Here is a 23767-nt window from a genome sequence, read left to right on the forward strand (position 1 = left end):
CCCTACCTTCCCGTTGCTGCTGCTGCTGCTGTTGTGGAGGAGGCTGCTGGGCGATGATGGTGGCTGGCTGCTGCGGGAAGGCCGGGCTCACCAGTCCATAGGCGGCAGGGTAGGCTGCTGCAGGGGAGAAGCAGAGTAAAGCCTAAGATCACATCGGCCGTGCGACAGGGGCAAAGAGAGAGCGACAGGCCTGCGGTGTTGCCTGACCCGGGGAAGAACACATTGCCGGCATTGCCCAGGCAGAAAGGCTTAACGCGCAGAGAGGGCACCGTGCCCTTCTGGGAACGGACAAAACTATCTATCAGCTTTTCCAATCTTGTGTGTTTCTGAAGCATTTTTTAATTTGCCAGCATTTTAGCCTAAGGTACGCATTTTTGCAGAGATACGGGTGGCGCTGTGGGTTAAACTACAGAGCCTAGGGCTTGCCGATTCGAATCCCCGCGACGGGGTGAGTTCCCATTGCTCGGTCCCAGCTCCTGCCAACCTAGCAGTTCGAAAGCACGTCAAAGTGCAAGCAGATAAATAGGCACCGCTCTGGCGGGAAGGTAAACGGCGTTTCCGTGCGCTGTTCTGGTTCACCAGAAGCGGCTTAGTCATGCTGGCCACATGACCCGGAAGCTGTACACCGGCTCCCTCGGCCAGTAAAGCGAGATGAGTGCCACAACCCCAGAGTCGGACACGTCTGGACCTAATGGTCAGGGGTCCCTTTACCTTTATGCATTTTCGCATGCAGAATCATAGAATCCTAGAGTTGGAAGAGACCCCAAGGGCCATCCAGTCCAACCCCCTGCCAAGCAGGGAACACCATCAAAGCATTCCTGACAGATGGCTGTCAAGCCTCTGCTTAAAGGCCTCCAAAGAAGGAGACTCCACCGCACTCCTTGGCAGCAAATTCCACAACTTGGCGTACCGGTCATGGTTTTGTTTCCTAAGAACTAACCACATTTATGCAGGTTTGCCTAATACACACTTTTAAAAAACCAGCAATTTACCCCATTCTTGGGAGCATTTTTGTATGTGGTTTTCACCAATGCATGCATGCATGTGTGTGTGTGTGTGTGTCTGTGTATATATATTCAAAAATGCGCACTTTCCTCTATTGTGCTTTTTTTGCATTTGGAGAACCACATGGTGAAATTTGGAGCGGTGCACACTTTGAGGGACAGCTGCGTGTGAGTTCACATCATTATTCCAAGAAGTAGGCACGAGGGAGCTTCGCGCTGCTCAGAGAACCAAACCGAATCTCTCCCTCCTCTCTGGACCCTTCCCAGATATCGCTGGACCCCAAATCCCACAGTCCCTGAGCACACTAGCCTGTGGAGTGCCAGAGACATTCCCCATCCCTGACGTAATAGATGCAGCATTCTGGGAAAGCGAATGAGCAAAAACACCCCATGCGACATCTTAGCCGTAGAACACAGAGAGCAGGGACCAGGTCTCTGGCGTTGCCTGGGCAACGAGGCCTTGGCAAAAGGGAGGGTGCCACGCTCCCCATATTGCCCAGAAAATGGAGTCTAGGCAAGGAGATATATCGGCCCAGAATCTTATAAATCCCCATTTTCCACCCCATACCTGTATAGTGCTGCATTCCGGCGTACGCCTGCTGTAATGGGTCCACAGGGGCTGCTGGGCTCTGTGCTGTGTCAGGGGGCGAAGAGGAAAGATTACACACTTATGAGACGATAATGGACTGCTACACACACACAAAGCAAAACAAAAATCTCCAACTCGGCATACCGGTCATGGTTTTGTTCCCTAAGAACCAACCACATTTGTGCAGCCATGGTTTGCTGTTGGCTTACAAACCATGGTTTTTTAAAGCTGCAGTTTAGTGTTTTGTCAGAATCCAACCATACTTTTTTTGGGGGGGGCGCCTGGTCCCAGGCTCTATAGCTGGGATGGGGAGCCACGCTCTGCAGAAATGAGCAGTGCCATGGGGGGGGGGGACAACTCGAGGCTTGTTAGGCAAACCATGGTTAAAGCAAACAGCGATTGAGTGTTACGTGTAAACACAGCCAATGCTATTTAAGATTCCTCAAGCTCCGGCAGCCCTCAAATCTGGAGCCCAGGAAACCCCCAAGTAGGACATGAAGCAATTTCCCTCCTCACTAGTCTCCCCACAGCGCAGAATCCTGCTCCTGTACGTGGAGGCTCCACCTCTAGATACTCTCACAGCTAATAAGCATACCAGAGGAGCCGTGGCGATTCAGGTGAAACTTAGAGGGTCTTGCTGCTCACAGTGCTTAACCAGATTCCTCTGGAAAGCCCAAAAGCACAGCATGAAAAGGACACATGGAGGCTTGGGGTTTTATTTAATTAAAAACTGGTTTACTTCTGTTTCATTGGTGCTCTGGCTCTTGTGCAAAATGTGTCTAGGCCTTAATGCCTCTGTTCTCTAATCCGGTGCATTGTGTTTACTTCCATGTTATACCACATTCTCTTCTTTTTACTACATTATCATCATTATTAGTAAATGGGTCCCCCCCCTAGGGTTGCCAGGTGTCCACTATTTGGGTTAAACCACAGAGCCTAGGGCTTGCCGATCGGAAGGTCGGCAGTTCGAATCTCCGCAACAGGGTGAGCTCCCGTAGCTCGGTCCCTGCTCCTGCCAACCTAGCAGTTCGAAAGCACGTCAAAGTGCGAGTAGATCAATAGGCACCGCTCCGGCGGGAAGGTAAACGGCGTTTCCGTGCGCTGCTCTGGTTCGCCAGAAGCGGCTTTGTCTTGCTGGCCACATGACCCAAAAAAACTGTCTGTGGACAAACGCCGGCTCCCTCGGCCTATAAAGCGAGATGAGCGCCGCAACCCCAGAGTCGTCCGCAACTGGACCTAACGGTCAGGGGTCCCTTTACCTTCACCTAGCATTATAGGATTACAATGGTGCATTTGGGGTTGTGTGTGTCTGTGTGTGTGATCTAGGTGGTCTCAAGGACTTGAGTGTCCAGAAAAGAAAGATTGAAAAACGGGGGATGGGGTTTGTGTGAGCAGAGGGAGAAGACGACCCCGGAGAGCCTCAGATACCTGGGTATGGGTGGACGCCATTTGTGTAAATGGCCTCGGAGGCCGGCTGCCCCGTGCTCTGCGTGGGAACGGGGCTGTAGCCGTTGACGCTGAGGGTGGCCGGGATGGCAGACACTGGCGTCGCAGCAATGGCAGGTGGCGTGCTGGTCCCTGTTGGAGAAGGCAGCAAAAGGTTGGCGTGGCACCAAAAACCTCACCAGGCCTCCGCGATGGAGTCGCTCGTGCCCATAAACCCCATAGCTCTGCCCTTTTCGACATCACACACGCGCCAGAGTTTACTCCTCTATGCAGCTCAGGCTGTCAGATCCGCGTGCTAAGCAAATGTTAAGAAAAAAAAAACACAGGGATCCCCCGGTGGGAAATAAACGCTGCCAGGCCTTGCATAATACATCGTGTATATTTCTGGCTGCTTTGCATAATCTATTCTGGCTAGAATTTCACCGCTCACCAAGTTTCAAGGGTATCATAAGGACCGGAAGCTGGATTTGAAAAAAGAAGGAACCGGCAGGACCCCCTCATATTTTGGACTCTGCTTGAATTGCGCCTAAGTCTCTTTTTGCAGCCCCATCTTAAGATGAGTTCTGACTACCCCCCATTTGAGCTTTCCTTCTTAATAGCAAGAAGGTTGAGAGTGCATATGGGTGGGAGGTTTGAGCAGGAAGTCAGGGGAACTGAATTCCCTTGCCTTTTTAAAATTAAATAATTGATATATATATATATATATGTATTGTCTGGGGGGCTGGAATGGCTATGCACCCAACGCCTGAGCCAAAAATCCCTTTTTCATATCACCCCTTAACCTTCTCTTCTCCAGGCTAAACATACCCAGCTCCCTAAGCCGTTCCTCATAAGGCATCGTTTCCAGGCCTTGGACCATTTTGGTTGCCCTCCTCTGGACACGTTCCAGCTTGTCAGTATCCTTCTTGAACTGTGGTGCCCAGAACTGGACACAGTATTCCAGGTGAGGTCTGACCAGAGCAGAATACAGTGGTACTATTACTTCCCTTGATCTAGACGCTATACTCCTATTGATGCAGCCCAGAATTGCATTGGCCTTTTTAGCTGCTGCATCACACTGTTGACTCATGTCAAGTTTATGGTCTACCAAGACTCCTAGATCCTTTTCACATGTACTGCTCTCAAGCCAGGTGTCACCCATCCTGTATTTGTGCCTTTTATTTTTTTTTGCCCAAATGTAGTACTCTACATTTCTCCCAGTTAAAATTCATCTTGTTTGCTTTGGTCCAGTTCTCTAATCTGTTAAGGTCATTTTGAATTGTGATCCTGTCCTCTGGGGTATTAGCCACCCCTCCCAATTTGGTGTCATCTGCAGACTTGATCAGGGTGCTCTCAAGCCCATCATCCAAGTCATTGATGAAGATGTTGAATAAGACTGGGCCCAAGAAAGAACCCTATGGCACCCCACTAGTCACTTCTCTCCAGGATGAAGAGGAGCTGTTAATGAGTACCCTTTGGGTTCGGTCAGTCAGAAGTGCTAAATCGCGCTTTGCGCATGCGCAGAAGTGCGAAATCGTGCTGCGCACATGCGCAGATAGGGCACTTCAGGTTGCACTCTTTTCATGTTGCGGATAGGCCTCCGGAATGGATCCCATTTGCAACCAGAGGTACCACTGTAATTGGTAAAGGTGTGGCCATTTCCAATCCGGAAATCTTCCTTTATGGGCTTATAGCCGCAATAAAATTTGAATTTGAATTTCCAATCCGGATCATTGCCTGCTTGAGTTTATTAATCACGTCTTACATTTAGCCACTGCCCGGAAGAGTGGCACTGTGACTCGGACTGCATCAAGAAGAAGAGAAGAAGAGTTTGGATTTGATATCCCGCTTTATCACTACCCAAAGGAGTCTCAAAGCGGCTCACATTCTCCTTTCCCTTCCTCCCCCACAACAAACACTCTGTGAGGTGAGTGGGGCTGAGAGACTTCAGAAAAGTGTGACTAGCCCAAGGTCACCCAGCAGCTGCATGGGGAGGAGCGGAGACGCGAACCCGGTTCACCAGATTACAGGACTACCGCTCTTAACCACTACACCACACTGGCTCTCAAGCAAGCAAGCGAACAAGGAAACCAACAAACCTCGTGGTGACCTTCCCCACCTTTCCCCCCAGAAAAAAACGCACATGTTGGGAGTGGGAAACATTTCGGACCCCTGCCAGCGCCCGGACATGACAGACATTTCCAGAAAACCCTGGCTGGTCACAGCGCCGATCGTGTGTTTGTGAGGAAGATGGAGCCCATCCAGCCCTTCCTGGCTGGGCCTCCTTGGCCCCCCCTTACCTGAGGAGGTTGTGATGGGCGTGATGGGGGTGGCAATGAGGCCGTTGGGGTTGATGGTGGCCATCTGCTGCATTTGGACGGCGGCCATCGTCGCCATGGGGTTGAGGTAGGCGGAGTGCGTGGCAACAAGAGCTGCCTGTTGCTGCATTAGCTGAGGGTGGGGCAGCGGGGAACGGGGGGGGGGGCAGGAGAGAAAGAGACAGATCAATATATGTAAATATAAAGCCTCATGGATGTCCACAGAGTCTGCCCCTGTGCTGTCTCCCGCTTGGACTACTGCAATGCGCTCTACGTGGGGCTCCCTTTGAAGGTGACCCGGAAACTACAACTAATCCAGAATGCGCAAGCCAGACTGGTAACCGGGAGTGACCGCCGAGACCATATAACACCTGTCCTGTACATTGGCTCCCAGTAAGTTTCCGAGCACAATTCAAAGTGTTGGTGCTGACCCTGAAAGGTCAGTATCTGAAGAAGTGTGCATGCACACGAAAGCTCATACCAAGAACAAAATTAGTTGGTCTCTAAGGTGCTACTGGAAGGAATTTATTTTTTATTTTTTATTTTGTTTCGAAATCCCTAAACGGCCTCGGTCCAGTATCCCTGAAGGAGCGTCTCCACCCCCATTGTTCAGCCTGGACACTGAGGTCCAGCTCCGAGGGCCTTCTGGCGGTTCCCTCACTGCGAGAAGTGAGGTTACAGGGAACGAGGCAGAGGGCCTTCTCGGTGGTGGCACCCGCCCTGTGGAACGCCCTCCCACCAGATGCCAAGGCTCCCCCCCCCACTAAATAAAGGTCAACAACTTTAGCTTCCCACCCCACCTCCCTTCATGGGTAGATCACTTCCAGAATTTTTATACTGGGAGTAGATCACAGTTTCTTGTGAGCTGGACGTGCCTGCTCTAGGCTATCTGAAAACTCTCCCTCCTCCTTCCCTTTCTCTGGAGGAGTGTTTGAAACGGGCTTCATTTGAAGGCAAATCGTTCTTATTTTGACGGCCACCTCAAAAGAGACCTGCCCTCATCCTGTATTCATTGCTCAGCAGAACCCCCAAGAAAAGCAAAAAACGGTAAGCTCATTTTTATTGCATATTGTTAGGAGGCTGCAAAATCTTAGAAGGGGAGCAGTTGTGAGGGAACATGGAGTGGAACCCACACTTCTAAATTTGCCACTACACTACTGCACATAAGGTAAGGCTCGTCCTTTTAATTTTTTTTTAAATCCCTGCATGTAGAAAATTAGCACATCAGGGTGAATAGTTCTTGTCCTTCCTTGCTCTTGGCATGCTAGTTTCTCAGGGGGGCGTTAATGGAAACCCCTTCCTTTTAGAAAGCTAGCATCTGAAGGATAAGGGCCATAGCCTAGCTTACACCCTGATATACTAGCTTTCTAGATGCGGTAAGACGATCTTAAGGAAAAGTGTGCGCATATGCCCCCTCCCCACAACTCCAGGCTCCTAGAGCGAAGCGGGGCCTCTTACTGCTTGGGTGTAGGCACTGTACACCCCAAACTGCAGGGCGATGGGGCTGAACATCCCCAGCTGGTTTGCCACTTGCTGCATCCGGCGGAGACCCCTCTCCTTCTCCGTGTCGGCAAATTTCACCACGAGGCTGGATGAGGCGCCCTGAAAAGGAAGAGGGGGAAACTGAGGGTCCAAAAACAGCAACTATGCTGATGCTAAGGTAGCTTTTCCCAAGATGGCGCCCTCCAGAGAGAAAGTGTGGTGCGATGGTTAGCGTGCTGGGTTACAACCCCGGGAGATAACAGGTTTCATATCCCTGCTCAGACATGAGCCAGTCACTCTCCCCCAGTCTAACCTACACCACAGGGTTGTTGGGAGGATAAAATGGGATGGGGTAGGGAGAACAATTTGTACAGGAGGACCTTGAGCTCCTTGGAGGAAAGGTTGCGGCGCCAAACTGCTGCGTTGGCAGCGCCAAAGTGACCTCCCTTGGGCGCAAGCCTGGGCAGAGTGTCTGGAGTTCCTAAGCTGCCCAGATAACAAGACCCCCATCCTGGCCATACTGGATTTGGCCCAAAGGAAAGCAGAACAGGACATTTGGCACCAGCTGGGCTGCAGGAGTTGGCAGAAGGAGGAGTCCCGGGTGCCACCCAACTCTCCACTCCTGGAGATATCCCGCAAGGCAGCAGATGTTTTCCTTCTCTTAGATGATCTACCTCTCCCAGGTGGATGAGCCCCACCTGCCCCTCACTTCCCTCTGCAGCACATGCGGGCATCTCCTTCTTGACAGTTGGACCCCCTCTTGGTCTCTTCCGCTCCATCTGCCAGACCCTGTCTTTGCATGCAAGGGGAAGCCCCTAACTCACTGAGGGTTTGAGACCCATCGGCTGCCCTCGCCTGGTTTGGCCGGCCAGACGGTGCCATTTCCCGGGGTGTGGCTTGTGCTGACAGCTTCCGGGAGCCACAGCTGAGATCTGAGTGCAGGGTGGGGACCAAAGGTGGACAAACTACCCCATAAGGAGCACGGCGTGCCCCCCAGCCATGGCCCTACATGAAGTGTGCATGCACACGAAAGCTCATACCAAGAACAAACTTAGTTGGTCTCTAAGGTGCTACTGGAAGGAATTATTTTATTTTATTTTGTTTTTACCCCTATATAAATGTAAAGGTAAAGGTAAAGGGACCCCTGACCATTAGGTCCAGTCGTGTCCGACTCTGGGGTTGCGGCGCTCATCTCGCTTTACTGGCCGAGGGAGCCGGCGTACAGCTTCCGGGGTCATGTGGCCAGCATGACTAAGCCGCTTCTGGCGAACCAGAGCAGCGCACGGAAACGCCGTTTATCTTCCCACCGAAGCGGTACCTATTTATCTACTTGCACTTTGACGTGCTTTTGAACTGCTAGGTGGGCAGGAGCAGGGACTGAGCAATGGGAGCTCACCCCGTCGTGGGGATTCGAACCGCCGACCTTCCGATCGGCAAGCTGTAGGCTCTGTGGTTTAGACCACAGTGCCACCCGCGTCCCATGTAAGGAACTAATAAAATAATAAATAAGGAAATGATCATAATTTATATGCTGCCTCTCATTTCATGCAGAATGGCCACGGCAGATCAAAAACACATAAAAGCCCACAGTCAAACAAGTGCAAACCCAATTATAGAAATACAGTGACCTGTAATTGCATTAAGACACCCATAATTAAAAGACATTTTCAAGGGTCGGTGGAATGCTAATACTGATGGCACTTGAATGCACCCGTTTAGATGAGACTTTTCTCCTGATCTCCTGTCTTCAACCCCCAAATCCTTCTTTTAATTGTAACGCTCGGGTCTTTGGGCTTTGCTCATGACATACAGTGGTCCCTCGACATACGAATTTTCAACTTACGAATGAAAAAAGTGCCCACACGACTACGAATTTTTTGACATCCGAAGGACATCCGTTGGCGGTTTTAGATGGGGTTCACTCGACTTTCGATTTTTTCTGAATTTTTCATTTCCAATGCATTCCTATGGGGAAATCGCTTTTTTCGACTTACGGATTTTTCGACCTACGAATGTGCATTCGGAATGGATTAAATTCCTAAGTCGAGGTACCACTGTACTTTAATCTCAGATGTTTTAATATACAGTCGTAACTTGGATTCAAACAGAATCCGTTCCAGAAGTCCGTTCCGACTTCCAAGACGTTTGAAAATAAAACCACGGCTTCTGATTGGCTGCAGGAAGTTCCTGCAGCCAATCAGAAGCTGCGGAAGCCCCAGTCGGATGTTCGGCTTCCAAAAGAACATTCAAAAACCGGAACACTCCCTTCCGGGTTTCAATCGTTCAGATACTAGGCTGTTCGACTTCCAAGGTGTGACTGTAGTTGTCTTGCTACGTGTTGTCAGAGAACAGCTCATGTCAGCCCCTCAGCCAGGACAGTCAATGGCCAGGGATGATGGAAATCATGTTAACTTGTGGACAGCACCAGCTTGGGAGAAGGTCTTGAGCTGGTCCAAAAGGCATTGGGGGAGGGGGATTGGAGGAGAGGAGAAACTGCTATCAAAGATCGGGGTGGGAGTTTTTCTCAAAAATGCATATTATTAGGGGAAAGTGTCAGTTAAATGCATATGTTAATGAAAGTAGCATTAAAAATGCATTACTCTCACGGAAATTTGCTTGCACATATGGGGAAATATGTGTACAAAAATTTGTATGTTAAAGAGAAAGTGAAGATTATATATATATATATATATATAAACTGGTGCAGAAATGCGGAGAATGGAAGTTAAGATTGGAAAAATTAGAAACGGAGAAGAACCCAAATTGATTGATTTGTGCCCTATTTGCCACCTCCTGATCGCTGCCATCTTAAGTCGTGTCTGAATGCATAGCATCGGAGGATAGCTTGAAAAGTTGGCAACCCCCCCCCCCCTGCTATTTAATTCACAAAGCAAATTGCCGGATCTCTTTCCTGCACCCTCGGCATGTCTCTCTTGCTTTTTTATATATATATAAAAGTTGACATACGTACAGCCTGCAAATCTTTTGGACTACTCCAGGATTCCTCAAACTCGGCCCTCTAGATGTTTTTGGCCTACAACTCCCATGATCCCTAGCTAGCAGGACCAGTGATCAGGGATGATGGGAATTGTAGTCTCAAAACATCCGGAGGGCCGAGGTTGAGGAAGCCTGGACTACCCTTTTGGGAAAGTGCAACAGAGGACGTTTGTCCACTAGGAGGTAGCAGAGCCCGTGGAAGATTTCTCCCTTCTCTCACCTCGCTCACTTGCTGAAGGCGGAGCCTCAAAATGAAAGGACTTAATGGAAGGCAGGAGGGATTTAGCAAGACAACCTCCTCCTCCTCCTCCTCCTCCTCCTCCTCCTCTGGTACCCCCACAGCCCTTGGCTCTCCCTGCCCCCCACCAAGGCAGAGGTTGTGGGTCTCACCGGCAACGTGCGGCTTCCGTGCAACGTGTTGATGGCAGCTTGTGCTTCTGCGTGGGTCTGGAACTTCACAAACGCGCAGCCTGGCAGAGGGGAGAGGAAGGGAAAGACTCGGAGACAGAAGCAGGAAGAGCTTGGCTGCTGGATCAGGCCTGCACCCTGCACTCACAGTGGCCAATCTGATGCGTCACTAGGAAGCCCACAAGCAGGAGAGCGGCCACAGCAGCCCTCTGCTCTCCCTGTGGTTTCCAGCGACTGGCATTCGGAAGCACCGCTGACTCTGACCGCAGAGCCTTCTCCTCCGCAAATTGGTCTAATTCTCTTTCAAAGCTGGCCACTGCTACATCTTCTTGTAGTCGCCATTCGCCAGCTGCCCCCTCCACCAAGGCACCCTTGTCTCTCCCCGGTTGAGCTCAGGATTGCAAAGCCAATTGTGTGCGTTTTGAGCTGTGCCTAGCTCTGATTGGCTGGAACCAGTGGCATCACGAACCCAGCTCACCCGTTTTAAGCCTCTGAAAGGCGGGCAGCCCATGTGGAGCATGGAGCTGGGGGCGTGGAGGAGGACCCACTGAAACAGGGTCCGATTGGCTGTCTGGCATGTCTGTCGCCTGCCTTCTAGATGCAGGAGGAACCCAGAGCCACCTTTCCGATGATCGATGCTCTGCAAGGACGTAAGACCAGGCCAACGTTAGCTCGCTGTGCCTCATCGCTTTTAAAAATAGGCCTGCATGAATCAGGCCCGGCGCACCCATGAGGCAAAGGGAAGCAGCCGCCTTGGGTGGAAGAAACCCCCAAGGCAGCACCCGGTAGGCACTCTCCCACCTCTGGCATTGGCAGAGAAGTGGTGCCAACATCAGTGCCAATTTCCAGCGAGATCTTGCGAGATTTGGGAGAGATCTCGCTGGAAATCACTACTGATGCTGGCACCGCTTATCCAATGGCGGAGGTGGCACTTCCTGTCTGGCATCAGGCGGCAAAAAGCGATGCGCCCACTCCTAGCATGCGTACAAAATGTTCTTACATAACAGTGCCCCTGAAGGGGCCCTTAGTCACTTCCCAGAGCAGCAACTCTCTCCAGATGGACTACGACTCCCATCCCATCAGCTGGTGCTGATGGGAGTTGTAGTTCGAGGGCACCTTGGGAGTTGTAGTTCGAGGGGGCAACCTTCTGATGGCAGCGGTGGGCACCCACCCCCTTCTCCACTCACCTTTGCTGGTGCCGTCGGGACCCCGCAGTACCGTGCACTCGTCGATGTTCCCGAACGGCTCGAACATTTTCCGGACGTCCTCGTCTGTCTGCTGCTTACCCAACATTCCCACAAAGAGCTTCCTGTCTTCTGGAAGGAGGAGAAAGGAGGTTGCTCAGATAAAGGCCGTCCTGGGGGAGCCCAGACTGCGAAATAAACATGCCCACCTCCGTTCAGAAAGCTGGCACGGGTTTTAATTTGTTTCCAGTCTATTTTAACTTTTCAGATGCCTTAGATTATCGTTGCTGTTTATCTTAATGGTGATTAAGTCTTTTAGGGTTTCTTTTTTGGACAATCAAGCAGTATATAAATTCAACGAAATGAATAATATGCATAATATACATACACCGCCCCCTGGGGAAAAAATCTGGGGGGTTGCACTGAAAAACAATTGAAGAATAACAACAAGAAGAATAAAATTCCCTCTTGCATGCTAACATAATATGGATTCGTTAAGCACGATGGAGGACTGTGACGATAAGAAGGGGTTAACATTGGAACTATGATGTTGGGAATAAACAAAGGAGAAAACCCAGGAACAAAAATTAAAGACTTTCTCTGGACCAGCCAGAACATGGGAAGCTCCACAAAATTAATTAATTCAGAATGTATAATTGGCATATATATATATTTATATATGTATATATATGTGTGTGTGTGTGTGTGTGTGTGTGTGTGTATATATATATATATATATATATATATATAAATATATATATATATATATAATTTGGATATGATATGACAAGATTTGATATGTTATTAATGGAAAAATTAATAAAAATATTTTTAAAGGGGGGGAATCTGGGGGGGGGGGTGAAACTTATTAGCTCTCCAACATCTTCGCCAAAATGGAGCCCTCCAGAAGTTTTGAACTACGACTCCCAGCTGGCGGGCACTGATGGGAGTCGTAGTCCAAATCATCCCGGGGGTGGGTGGGTTTCAGGGTGGAGAAGGCTGTATTCTTATTTATTTTTTAATATTTTTTTTTATGTTTTTACATATATTTTCCAAACGTCATTTAACATTCATTCATATCTTATACAATATTTCTGGACTTCCATCAACCACGTCTAGAGATTTCCAATATTCACAGCTTAATCTTGTGTTTCCATAATTTCACTATTACTTGCAATAAATGGTAACCAATTATCATTCCCCTAAAGTTTCTCTGTAGTATTTCGTAAAGTCCTCCTTGCAAACCTACTAGCGCAACTTGTCGTTTACAATTGTTTTTCGAATAATTCTCAAGTTTAATTCCAATCTTTCAAGAACCTCTGGTCCCGCCGGTTTCGAATTCTCCCTGCCATCTTGTCCAATTCCGCGTAGGGAGAAGGCTGCGTTATTAAGGGAATCAAACCTGTCCAGAAACTGGAGGCCAGCTCCTCAAAAGTGACCAGGTGAGCAGGTAAGCTGCTCTCTGAACCGCCCAGCACCCCAGCACCCCAGAGGGCGACTGTACCTCCTCTGCTTTCGCTGTCTGCTGGCTTCACCTGGATCGGTCGGTTCATCTGGAACGAGAAGGAGACAGAGGCTGTGGGACCAGACCCAGAGGGGTGAGGTGCGAAAAGGCAGTGGCGTAACAAGGTGGGGAGCGTTGAGAGCGGCACACCCCCTGTTCTAGCGTGGAGGGGGGGTGACACTCGGCGCCACCTCCCCGCGAGTCCCAAGCCGCCGCCTGGCACTATTTCCGTGTGGCGGCTGCTCGCGCACTGCAGCCTTATGAGCTGCCGCTGCACAGACAGGGTGCCGCTTGCATCTGGGACAGACTGCGCTCCATAGTGCGCATGCGTTGTGACATCACGACGCACGCATGCTATGGAGCAGCATCCTGCCCCTGGGGGGTGCCCCTGTGTTTGCTGCTCCGGGCGGCAAAGCAGCTCCGTACGCCACTGGGCAAAGGCCAACATGATAGACTACAACTCCCATGCTCCCCCCTTGAGCGTTTGCCATCCTGGCTAAAGGGATGATGGGAGCTGGCAACATCTTGCAACATCTGCTAAATGTTCCTCTCCTGCTTGCTTCCCTCCTCCAGGGTTAGAAATTAGGAAATGCAATATTGGGACAGGGTGCAACTCCCGCCTCTTAGAAGCATAGCGTTTTAAAAAACATTGCTGTTTCATTCCATTTTTGTACCGCTCCTTTCCTCCAATGAGTTCAAGAGGACATTCATCACCCCTCCACCACCATCTCCCCATCGCATCCTTGCGGCAACCCTGCAAGGTAGCGTTAGGCTAAGAGCCCCGGGTCGCACTCGCAGAGCTTCATGGCCGAGGCCACAAGCACGCCATGCCATTTTTAAACAGACGTGGCTTCCCCCCGGGAATTCTGGGAGCTGCAGTTTGCGGTGGGTGTTGAGAGACCCCCACATAGAGTTACAATTTCCCCAGAGTTCCCTGGGAAGAGGGGCTGGTTGCTAAACCACTCTGGAAATTTGTAGTTCCTCCGGGAGGGGAATAGGGGGTCTCCTAACGCCGCTCAGCGCCCTTAAACTACAGTTCCCGGGATTCTTCCACGACTGTTTTAAGATTATATAATCATGCTCGAAAGGTGTGATGTCAGTGCGGCCTTTGGGTGAGGATCAGAACCCTGCCCCCCCCCCCCCAGATCCTAGCCCCAAACCCCAACTGCCACAGCACACAGGCACCTTATATGTGCTATAGGTCATATAAAGAACTAAAAAGATGCACGAGTCTCTCTCTCCCCCTCGTATGGTCCCCACAACGACCCTGCGGGGTAGGTTAGGCTGGAAGAGATAGCCCAAGGTCGCACCTAGTGAGCTTCACAGCCGAGGAAGGATTTGAGGCCTGGTCTCCCAGGTTTTAACCTGACACTCTAACCACTACGCCACACTGTCTCTTGTTTTAAAAAGGAAATTGCACACACACACACAGCCCTAGGCAGCCTTGGGAGGGCTAAGTCCCTGATGGAGAGCACTCTCCCCAGCCTTCAGGATTAGAAAGAGTTAGATTATCCTAGCAGGCAGCTGGGGCCTTTTTTCTGTAAAAGCATTTGTAATCACATTAAAGGAAAGCAGGCCTTGTGGAGGCGGACGAGGCCGGTTGCCGGCAGGAGCAGGGAAAGGGCGCAAAGAAAAAAGAGAGAAAGGGGGATTTGGCTGGCAAGGGCTTGTCGACAAGGCTCCATCTTGCCTCCCTGAAACTGCTGTTGTGGTGTCAAGCTCACTGTCAATCTAGTGGGCCATCGAGCTCAGTATTGCCCGCTCTGACTGGCAGCTGCTCTCCAGGGTTTCAGACTCAAGGGCCATTCCCGGACCTAATGGGTGATGCCTAGGACCTTCTGCGTGCAAACTGGGTGCCCTGCCACTGAGCCACAGCTCTTTCCTTCAAAATCAAAGGTTCTAGTCCTCATGGTTCTGAAAAAGGAATGACTTAGATAGCAACACAGGAAGCTGGGCCACCTTGCTCAATATCGCCTGCACTGACTGGCAGCAGCTCTTCAGGGCTTCAGGCAGCCCTACCTGGAGATGCCGGGGATTGAACCTGGGACGTTCTGCATGCAAAGCAGGTGTTCTACCAGTGGCATAGCGGGACGTTATGAAGTGCAGCAGGAGGGCATCATGGCAGCCCCTGTATCAGATGAAGTGCAAGGAGGTTGAACGTTCAAGCTACCGGCATGAAGCAGGAACCCCAGCAAAGAAAAGGAAAGACGTAGCTAGCCTCTGTTTACTTGTTTCCTCTGGCTTCCTACATGCTAATCAGCTTTGAGAGCTTCAGCGGCACCTCACTCCCTTGCCAGAGCAAGGGCTCTTTGTGTCTATCAGCCACGCAGGCACTGCCAGTCAGTGACGGCAATACTGAGATTGACGGACAAAAGGTCCGATTTGGTATCAGGAAGCTTCCTAATATAAACCAGCAAATAATACACAAGAGCAAAAACTGTTTGAAAACATTAAATGTTTGGGATTATGCGGTTTAAAACAAGCTAATAGCCACCCCACAATAAACGCATCATCCATTAAAATCCTTAAGAGGGATGATTCCTGCATTGCAGGGGGTTGGACTAGATGACCCTCGGGGTCCCTTCCAACTCTCTACACTTCTATGGCAATTATATGCATATGATCCTGGCAGATTTACTTCTGAGTGAACACGGACAGGATTGTGCTGTCGGGACACTCGGATGCTGACTGTGGTCATGTCTCCTGAAAGTTAAGGACTTGGGTCTCATGCTCTTGACTACTACAATGCCCCGGTGCTGCCCTTGGAAGCAGTTCGGAAAATTCAGCTTCCACCCACATGGCTTCGTGTAGAGTGAATCCTTTTCAGTCCTCGATGCTTCGAAGCCAAAATTCGGGCCACAGCATTGGGTTTTTCTTTTTCCTTAAGAACAAAAATCCCCCCCCAAGTTATAATGTGAGTTATTTCTTACAAAGTGTGCTCCCCTCTCCCTGTGAAATAAGATAAATTGGTGGCATTGTGTGTGCCTCTCCTACTGAGGTAATCCTGGACCAAAAATAGGGCGCAGAGAGAAGTGGCGCCAGGTTATGGGGCTCCTTCTCAGCAGAGGTTGATCTCGCCGAGGTTTGCAGCTGGCCGCTCAGAACGCATCTTTCTCCGGTGACTCTTCTTGCGGGCGAAACCAAGCTCATGGGCGGATGTGCTTTCGCCCAAGCTGCCGTTAGGATGTCAGTGATATAACACTCATTTTTCATGCTCTAGCTGCTCAGTCTCAGAAAATAAAATAAAATAAGAGGATTTCGTGGAGCTGGAATGAACGCAGAGAAGGGAGAGGGAAATGGGCGCAGAGAATCTCCTCCCCCAGGAGAGATGAAAGTATTTGGGGCTCCTTAAACGTGGATGAATCTGAGAGAGAAATTCAATTGAGGTCACATCTAAAGGCGAATTCTACTTAATTTGCACGTTCCGAAACAATGCATGAACCAAAAAATAAAAAAAATGGCCATCCTTTGAAATTTTCGCTCCCAGAATTTTGCACTGCTGTTCTCCAGCAGGGTATTGTTTACAAATAAAAAACAAAACAAAACCAAAAACGTACATACATACTGGGGCAAAGTGTGCAAAAAAGCTGCCTATATTGTTGGAAACAGCATACAAAAATACATTATATAGAGGGAAATCGCATTGCAAAAAATAAATTAAAAAAATGTGCCTGTTAAGCAAAACGGCATGTGGAAATGTGCAGGAGAGAATTTGCACCAAAATGTTTGCGAGGATTTTAAAAATATTTTTCTAATTCACAAATTGCAGCAGAAATGTGGAGGACAGGGTTTGTTGTTGTTGTTGTTCAGTCGTTCGGTCATCTCCGACTCTTCGTGACCCCATGGACCAGAGCACGCCAGGCACGCCTATCCTTCACTGCCTCTCGCAGTTTGGCCAAACTCATGTTAGTAGCTTCGAGAACACTGTCCAACCATCTCGTCCTCTGTCGTCCCCTTCTCCTTGTGCCCTCCATCTTTCCCAACATCAGGGTCTTTCCCAGGGAGTCTTCTCTTCTCATGAGGTGGCCAAAGTACTGGAGACTCAACTTCAGGATCTGCCCTTCAGGACAGGGTTTAAGATTGGGGAAATGGAGAACTGGCATTTGACTTTGCTTTCTTCCCCCCTGAAGATTGATTTCATTCCCATCCTCACCCAAAACACTAGAACAAAACTGACAAAACTGATGGGTAGGAAATCACCGTAAGTAGAGAACCAAAGGATATGATTTCTTCACCCAACACATTCTTGTGGAACTCCCTGCCACATGATATAGCAAGGGACACAGCCCTGGAATCCTTTAGGAGAGCATTAGACTAATCTATGGGTCTGCTAACAGCTACTAGCTGACCTGTGAAAACCAGATACTGAGGACAAAGGATGGTGGGAAGGAGGGGGAAGCTATTATAAACACCCCCAAGAAATTGGGAACTGTAGTTTGTTATGGGTGCTGGAGATTCTAGGTCTGTTAGGGGGCAAACTAGAGTTCCCAGGAGACTTTTGAGGGAGTAATGTACTTTAAATGCAAGGTGTGCTTAGAGCCACCAATTATAGTTCCTTGGATTCTCCGCTTTGCAGGGGAAGGAAGCTGCAACTGGTATAAATAAATCTGTGGTGCAGAATTTCTTGAAGTCCCAGGTGTGCTTGCTTCTCTAAAGAACATAAAGGGGGAACCTTCTTCCTTTCTTATTACGGAACGGTTAACAGGGTTTTCTAATTATTGATTCCAAGATGCTCGGAGTGTGCCTTGATGGCCGAAGACCCAGCAGCGTATTGAATTCAACTATAAATATAAATAAGAATCGATAGCGAGAGGTGCAAGCAGGAGAGGGTGCCAAGTCCCTCACTCGCGAGGTGCAGCGAGAGAGACGATTGGCGAGGAACAGGAACGCCCACGCAGGCTCTCCCCACCCCAAAAAACAGCAGATTCCCTGCAAAGAGGGAATGTGCGACTAAACCAGATTTAAGTCTGCAAGTGTAGACAGAGCCTTGTGCGCAGTGGCTAATTCCTCCCCACCTCGTCGCTGCAATGAGAACAATTTTATTTATTGATTGCATACATTCCCCACCCTTTGTTCCAAGGAGCTCAAGGTGGTGTGTGCATGGTCCTCGCCGCTCCTCATTTTACCCCCCCCCAAAAAACAACCTTGCAAGGTAGGTTAGGCTGAGAGGCAGTGACTGGCCCAAGGGAGCTTCCTGGCTCTGGGGTGATTCGAACCCTGGTCTCTCCCAGGCAGCACTCTAAGCACACTGGCTTTGTGGTGGAGATGGGTTCCTTTGGGAGGAAAGGCTGAATAAAACTTTAATAATAATAATAATAATAATAATAATAATAATAATAATACCACCACCTCTCTTCGCTGTTCCAGCACTAGATCCCACTGACCTCCAACCACCTTTCTCGCCCCCCCCTCCTCGCCCTCCGGCGCTGAAGTTGGGGGGGGGGGGTTGCGTGTGCTCCAAACCGAGCGATCAGCGTAATGAACGCTCTGCTAATTGACCCGCCGATCGATGGCTATCACTAATGTACTGCGGACGGGGGCCCTGCAGATCAGATAGGGACAGCCTGCGGCAAAAGTGGGGTGTGCTGGGTATACTGCGCAGCGAGATAAGGCAACGCAGGGAGATTTTATGACACGCACCAGGATACGTCTCCCATGAGCCTGAGTAGGGCCGAGAAACTCGTGTTTTAATTCTTGTTTGTGGATCACCAATGTAACGGGTCCAAATTAGACTATTGTTCCTGGACGACTACTGGCCACCAGCACACCAGACCACGCGCAGAGTGCTTTTCCTTCCCCACAGAGGGTTGAAACCCTGACGGGGCCGGACCCTCCAAATGTCTCGATTTGCCAGGGACAGATTTAAAGAAGCTAGATTTTGGCAACCCCAAATCTGTGGGGTGTGTGTGTGTGTGTGTGTGTGTGTGTGCAGGCCGCTGTGTTTCAGGGACAACACCGCCCCGGCCTTATAAGATGGTTCCCTTTGCACTGGGGCGGAGGACCGAACCCCCCCCTCTCCTCCCCTTCGTCACAAACCACCCCCTAAAGCTGCTTGCAGGGATTGGGATCTGGTTGCCATGGCGCCCGAGGCCGGGGGTACCTTTCTTCTTCCTCATCGTCTCCTTTGCCTCTCGTTGCCACAGCAACCGGCGCAGCCAAGTAGTTGGGGACGGGAGGGGAAACTGACCAGTTTCCCTCTTTCTATTATTATTATTATTATTATTATTATTATTATTATTATTATTATTATTCCTGAGCAATAATGCACCACTCCCAGTTTATATTTCTTATTCTCATCTCTCTCTCTCTCTCTCCCCCCCCCCCGGCACTCCTGCTGTGCCCCTGCCACTTAAAATCAGAACTGGAGGACAGAATCACCACCGGGGATTGAAGAGAGAGTGGCAGGCGGAGGGGTCCTTTCATTGGGACTTTGATGAGGTGAAGCAGGGGAGAAAATAAAATGCCTCTTGTGTGTGTGTGTGTGTGTGTGTGTGTGTGTGTGTGTTACATTTATTCAACTCAAGCCTTCGAGATTCCCCATCCCTAAAAAGAATAATATACTTCTCTGCCAGGAGACCGTTTGCGGGTTACAAACCCCTCCGTGTCACAATTTTAATGCATGGGTTATAGCGACTAGTTTTAGGATTTGCAGCTAATGGGTTGTGTAGACCCATTGGAATGAATGGGCCCGGCTTAGGCATATCCATTCATTTAAATGGGTTTAGATGGATGCAACTCTATGGAGAGAAGGTGCTTGGTGGCCTTGGGGGGGGGTGGCTAACCCCCTCCTTCTCAGGTTAGCCTACCTTGGAGGGTTGTTGTGTGAGAATTAAAGGAGTAGCAGATGAGGCCTTTTTAAGAGCAAGCAACCCGTTATTTTTTCAGTCCGGGTTAAGGAAGGATTTCTCTGTCCATCCTTCAAACAAGTTACAGGGGCCCCAAAGGGACACATCTAACCCATCGCTCGATTGCTAATTACTCCTGCTCGTGGGACGAGCAAACGAGTATTTAAAAACTATATTTTTTCAGTACTGACATTTAAATTGGGAGCTGACAAGCAGTTCGCTGGCTGGGGGCTGACGGGAGTTTCAGTCCAAAACATCTTTATTATTTTCATCATCATCATCATCACCGTTGAAAATAATAGAGATGTTTTGGACTGAAACTCCCATTAGCCCCCAGCCAGCTATCGGCTCGATTCGTCGTTAATTACTACTACTTAATGACAGCAGTTCTATATAGGATGGCATGCAACTCAAGTTCTGCTCAAAACAGGCCCATGGAAATCAGTTAATTAACCGGACATTTAAAGCACTATGATGCTACTTAAGGAACAGTCATGGCTTCCCCCAAGGAATCCTGGGAGATGTAGTTTGTTAAGGGCACTGAGAGGCGATAGGAGACCCACCCTATTCCCCTCTTGGAGCTGCTGTTTCCTTCCTGAGTTCCCCGTGAAGAGGAATTAACTGTTAAACCACTCTGAGAATTGCAGTTCTGTGAGTTCTCCTAGCAACTCTCAGCAGCGCTCCTAACAAACTACATTTCCCAGAATTCCTTGGGAGTCACCGCGGCTGTTCAAATTGCTTTAGGTGTAGGGTGTGAATGTGGCCCATTCATTTCTAGTGACTCCCTGCCTAATGATAGGCCCCGTCTTGTCCATTGATTTCAAACCATTCTGGGGAACCAGAAATCGTTATTCAGTTTCAATGGGTCTCCTCTAGGTAGGGCTGACGCTGGGCCCCCGTAGAGGTTGTAACAAATAATGGGAAAGAGGGAAACATCCTCCCCCCCCCACCCCCAGGGGCTTTTCAAGCTAAAACAGGACACCAGAAAGGGAAATAGTGGAAGGGAAAGAAAGAGAGAGAGAAAGGAAAGAAAGAAAGAGAGAGAGAGAGAAAGGAAAGAAAGAAGGAAAGAAAGAAAGAGAGAGAAGGAAGGAAGGAAGGAAGGAAGGAAGGAAGGAAGGAAAGAAAGGAAAGAAAGAAAGAAAGAAAGAAAGAAAGAAAGAAAGAAAGAAAGAAAGAAATCTCAGGAAGAATATGCATTTATTTCAATACAAGAGGAGAAGTCCTTGCCCAAAGCAGCTCCCATGGAAAGGCTGAACGGAGGGGAGGGGTGAAGCTGATGAAAACTGAGGCCTGCTGGTGAAAAATTAGCATTTATTTCAGCTACATTTCAAGAGAGGGATTGGCTCTATGGGGTGGTGTCAGATATGAACTCATCAATATGTGTGGTTTATTTGTTTTTTGGAACAAACCACGTCATTTCCATTAGCATTCACGCGTTTGTTTGTTTGTTTGTTTGTTTGTTTTTAAACGAATCTTCGCCCTTTCCTTCCGATCCAACCCAACACAGGATCGTATCCCGTTTTTACCAAGGCAAAGGGTTCCCCCCGTGCCGTGTATTCATTCCTGACACTGTTCCCTCAGATGTGGATGATTCCAGAAAGGGTCACCACCACCAACATCATCAGGAAATTGCTGGTACCACCTCCCCCCCACCCACCCGCCCGCCAGTCATTTACGCTATCGAAATCACGAGTGGAGGGGGACAGGAGTGGAAAGAAAGAAAGAAAGAAAGAAAGAAAGAAAGAAAGAAAGAAAGAAAGAAAGAAAGAAAGGGAGCAGGTGCTTGGTAACGATGGCAACAGAAGAATTTACTCCATGGTAACCACCCACTCATCTCCAATTTACCCATCGGGTTGCCATAGGAACATGTGCTGACATCATAACTTATCTCTATAAACAATGACCTGGAGACTTTGGCAAAGGAAAGGAGAGAAAAGAAGGGTGTGTGAAGGAAAGGTGTGCGTTTTTGGGGGGTGGGGTGGGGCGGGGGGAAGGAAGGGAAACCTTTTCATAACAAAAGGTGAGCGAACAAGGTATTTGCAGAAGATGATGTGTGTGCGTGGGTCGGTTTGTTAGTGTTTCACAAAAACCAGGAGACCCGAGAGGAAGATCAGCTCGCAGAAACAAATTTGCTCCCAAGCCTCCCCCCACCCCGCCAAAAAAAACCATTTGCTTTTTGTCCGCGCTAATACGCCACGCAAGTTTTGATCGGGCAAAACCCAGCTTCCGCCCGCCAGTCTTGTGTGTGCGGATGACACGGTGTGGCAGAAGGGTGGGCCCGATAGGACGGGAGATGCTATTCCACACACAGCCCCGGGTTTGTTTTGCTGATTTGGGGGAAGGCGCGGTGCCGTGGCTAACCGCGACAGCCCCAGTTTAGCAAAAACAGGAGCCGAGCAGAGGGGTTTGCATGCAGCCGGCTCTGGGGTGGAGCAGAGGTGCCTCAATGACTGAGCTAGGAGGTCCCTGGTGTGTGGCCAGTTCCTAGCGCCTGCGGAAAGGAAGCTTATATCCTCGGTGCCAGCTGGGCACCCTCTGGGTCATCACCCGCATCTCCCACTTCCTCCCGAGGGGGCCTCTGGCCTCGGAAAAGACTCTTGGGAGCCCAACAAATGGCAGCTCGTGTTCAGAAGGCCCCAGCTTCAGTCCCTGGTGCTTTTTCCCTGGTGTTTTTTTCAGGGAGGTGGTAAAATGTTGAGCCGTTTTTTAGGGGAGCCGCAGTTCTTCACCTTTTTTGAGGGGAGCCAGTGATCTACCACAGATGTCCAGTGATCTACTGGTAGATCACAATCTACCTGTTGGACATGCCTGGGCCCTAGTGGAACAGAAAAGTGTTCAGCAGGCATTTCAAAGTGGGCACTGGAGGTCCTTGCAAGTCCCCAATTCTGGTTCCTGGACAGGGCAGGCTCCAGATTTACTGAGCCAAACCCACAGGGAAGGGAAGAAAACGAAAGTCGTGTGTGTCGTCCCCCCCCCCTGCCGACAGTTGTCTCCGCTGCTTGGAGACCCCCTCCTGATCCTGCCGGTGCCTCCGTGGGGGAGATTAAGGCACGGATTACCCACATCGAGACACAGGTTTAATTTTCTTTGGCCATCTGTAGCTGGCATGCGGCACGTTCCCTTTCTAGCGAGATGTGTGTATTATTTCACCCTTTATTCCCAGAAGCGAAGCAGAGGGAGATTTGGGGCAGGTGGGTGGGAAGGAATCTGGTAGTAAGACACACGCTAACTGCCTCTGGGCAAGCACAGAGTGCCTTTTGACCAAGGGGAACCTGCAGCACTCCTGATGCTATTGGACACCAACTCCCACCCCCACCTCCCGGCCAGCATGCCCAATGGTCAAGGAGGTAGAGCCTGTTGAGATCTGACCAAAGGGACACCATTTCTCTGCCACGGGTATAAACCCTTCCTTGGGCATAAGGTTCCATCTCCCACCAAAAAATAAGTAGGACTTTATTCTGAGGTTCTCTCCCCCCCCCCAACCTGTGCAAACAAATAAATCCGAGGGCAAAGTGTTCCTGCGCATGCACAGATGGCATTGGGTTGTTTCCAACTGAATCACTCACAGTAGATCCACCGATATTAATGGACATGGCTAATTGTAACGACGTCGGAACAGCAAATGGCACGTATGGTCCAGTTTCCTGTCCTCACAGCTGCGAACCAGGTGCCTGCGGGGAACCTGCAAGCGGGACCCGAGTGCGAGAGCATCCTCCCCTCCTGCGGCTTCCAGGAAATGGTACCGTGGAGCAGCTCAAACTATGGAACTCGCTGCTGCAGGAGGGCAGTGATGGCCACCCACCCATATCCCAACCTTTCTCTCCAAGGACTAAATAGTTCGCTCCTTTCCTCGGTTAATCCCTACAACGACCCTGCAAAGTAGGTTAGGAGCAGGCCTAGGCAAACTCGGCCTTCCAGATGTTTTGGGACTACAACTCCCATCATCCCTGACCACCGGTCCTGTTAGCTAGGGATCATGGGAGTTGTAGTCCCAAAATATCTGGAGGG

The 23767-nt window shown here is 49.8% G+C and overlaps 1 protein-coding gene across 1 annotated transcript in view; it reads right to left on the minus strand.

Moving 5' to 3' along the window:
- CELF3 (CUGBP Elav-like family member 3) overlaps positions 1-23767 on the minus strand; it is a 75021-nt gene that overhangs the window by 11681 nt on the left and 39573 nt on the right. The window contains exons 3-10 of the mRNA XM_033135774.1: positions 12912-12960; positions 11411-11539; positions 10206-10285; positions 6795-6938; positions 5319-5469; positions 3022-3171; positions 1573-1638; positions 7-117 (exon numbers count right to left, since the gene is read on the minus strand). Coding sequence (XP_032991665.1) covers positions 7-117; positions 1573-1638; positions 3022-3171; positions 5319-5469; positions 6795-6938; positions 10206-10285; positions 11411-11539; positions 12912-12960 — 880 coding nt within the window. The remainder of the gene's footprint in view (positions 1-6; positions 118-1572; positions 1639-3021; positions 3172-5318; positions 5470-6794; positions 6939-10205; positions 10286-11410; positions 11540-12911; positions 12961-23767) is intronic.

Source organism: Lacerta agilis, chromosome 17 (assembly GCF_009819535.1).
Source record: "Lacerta agilis isolate rLacAgi1 chromosome 17, rLacAgi1.pri, whole genome shotgun sequence".
Classification (NCBI taxonomy): domain Eukaryota; kingdom Metazoa; phylum Chordata; class Lepidosauria; order Squamata; family Lacertidae; genus Lacerta; species Lacerta agilis.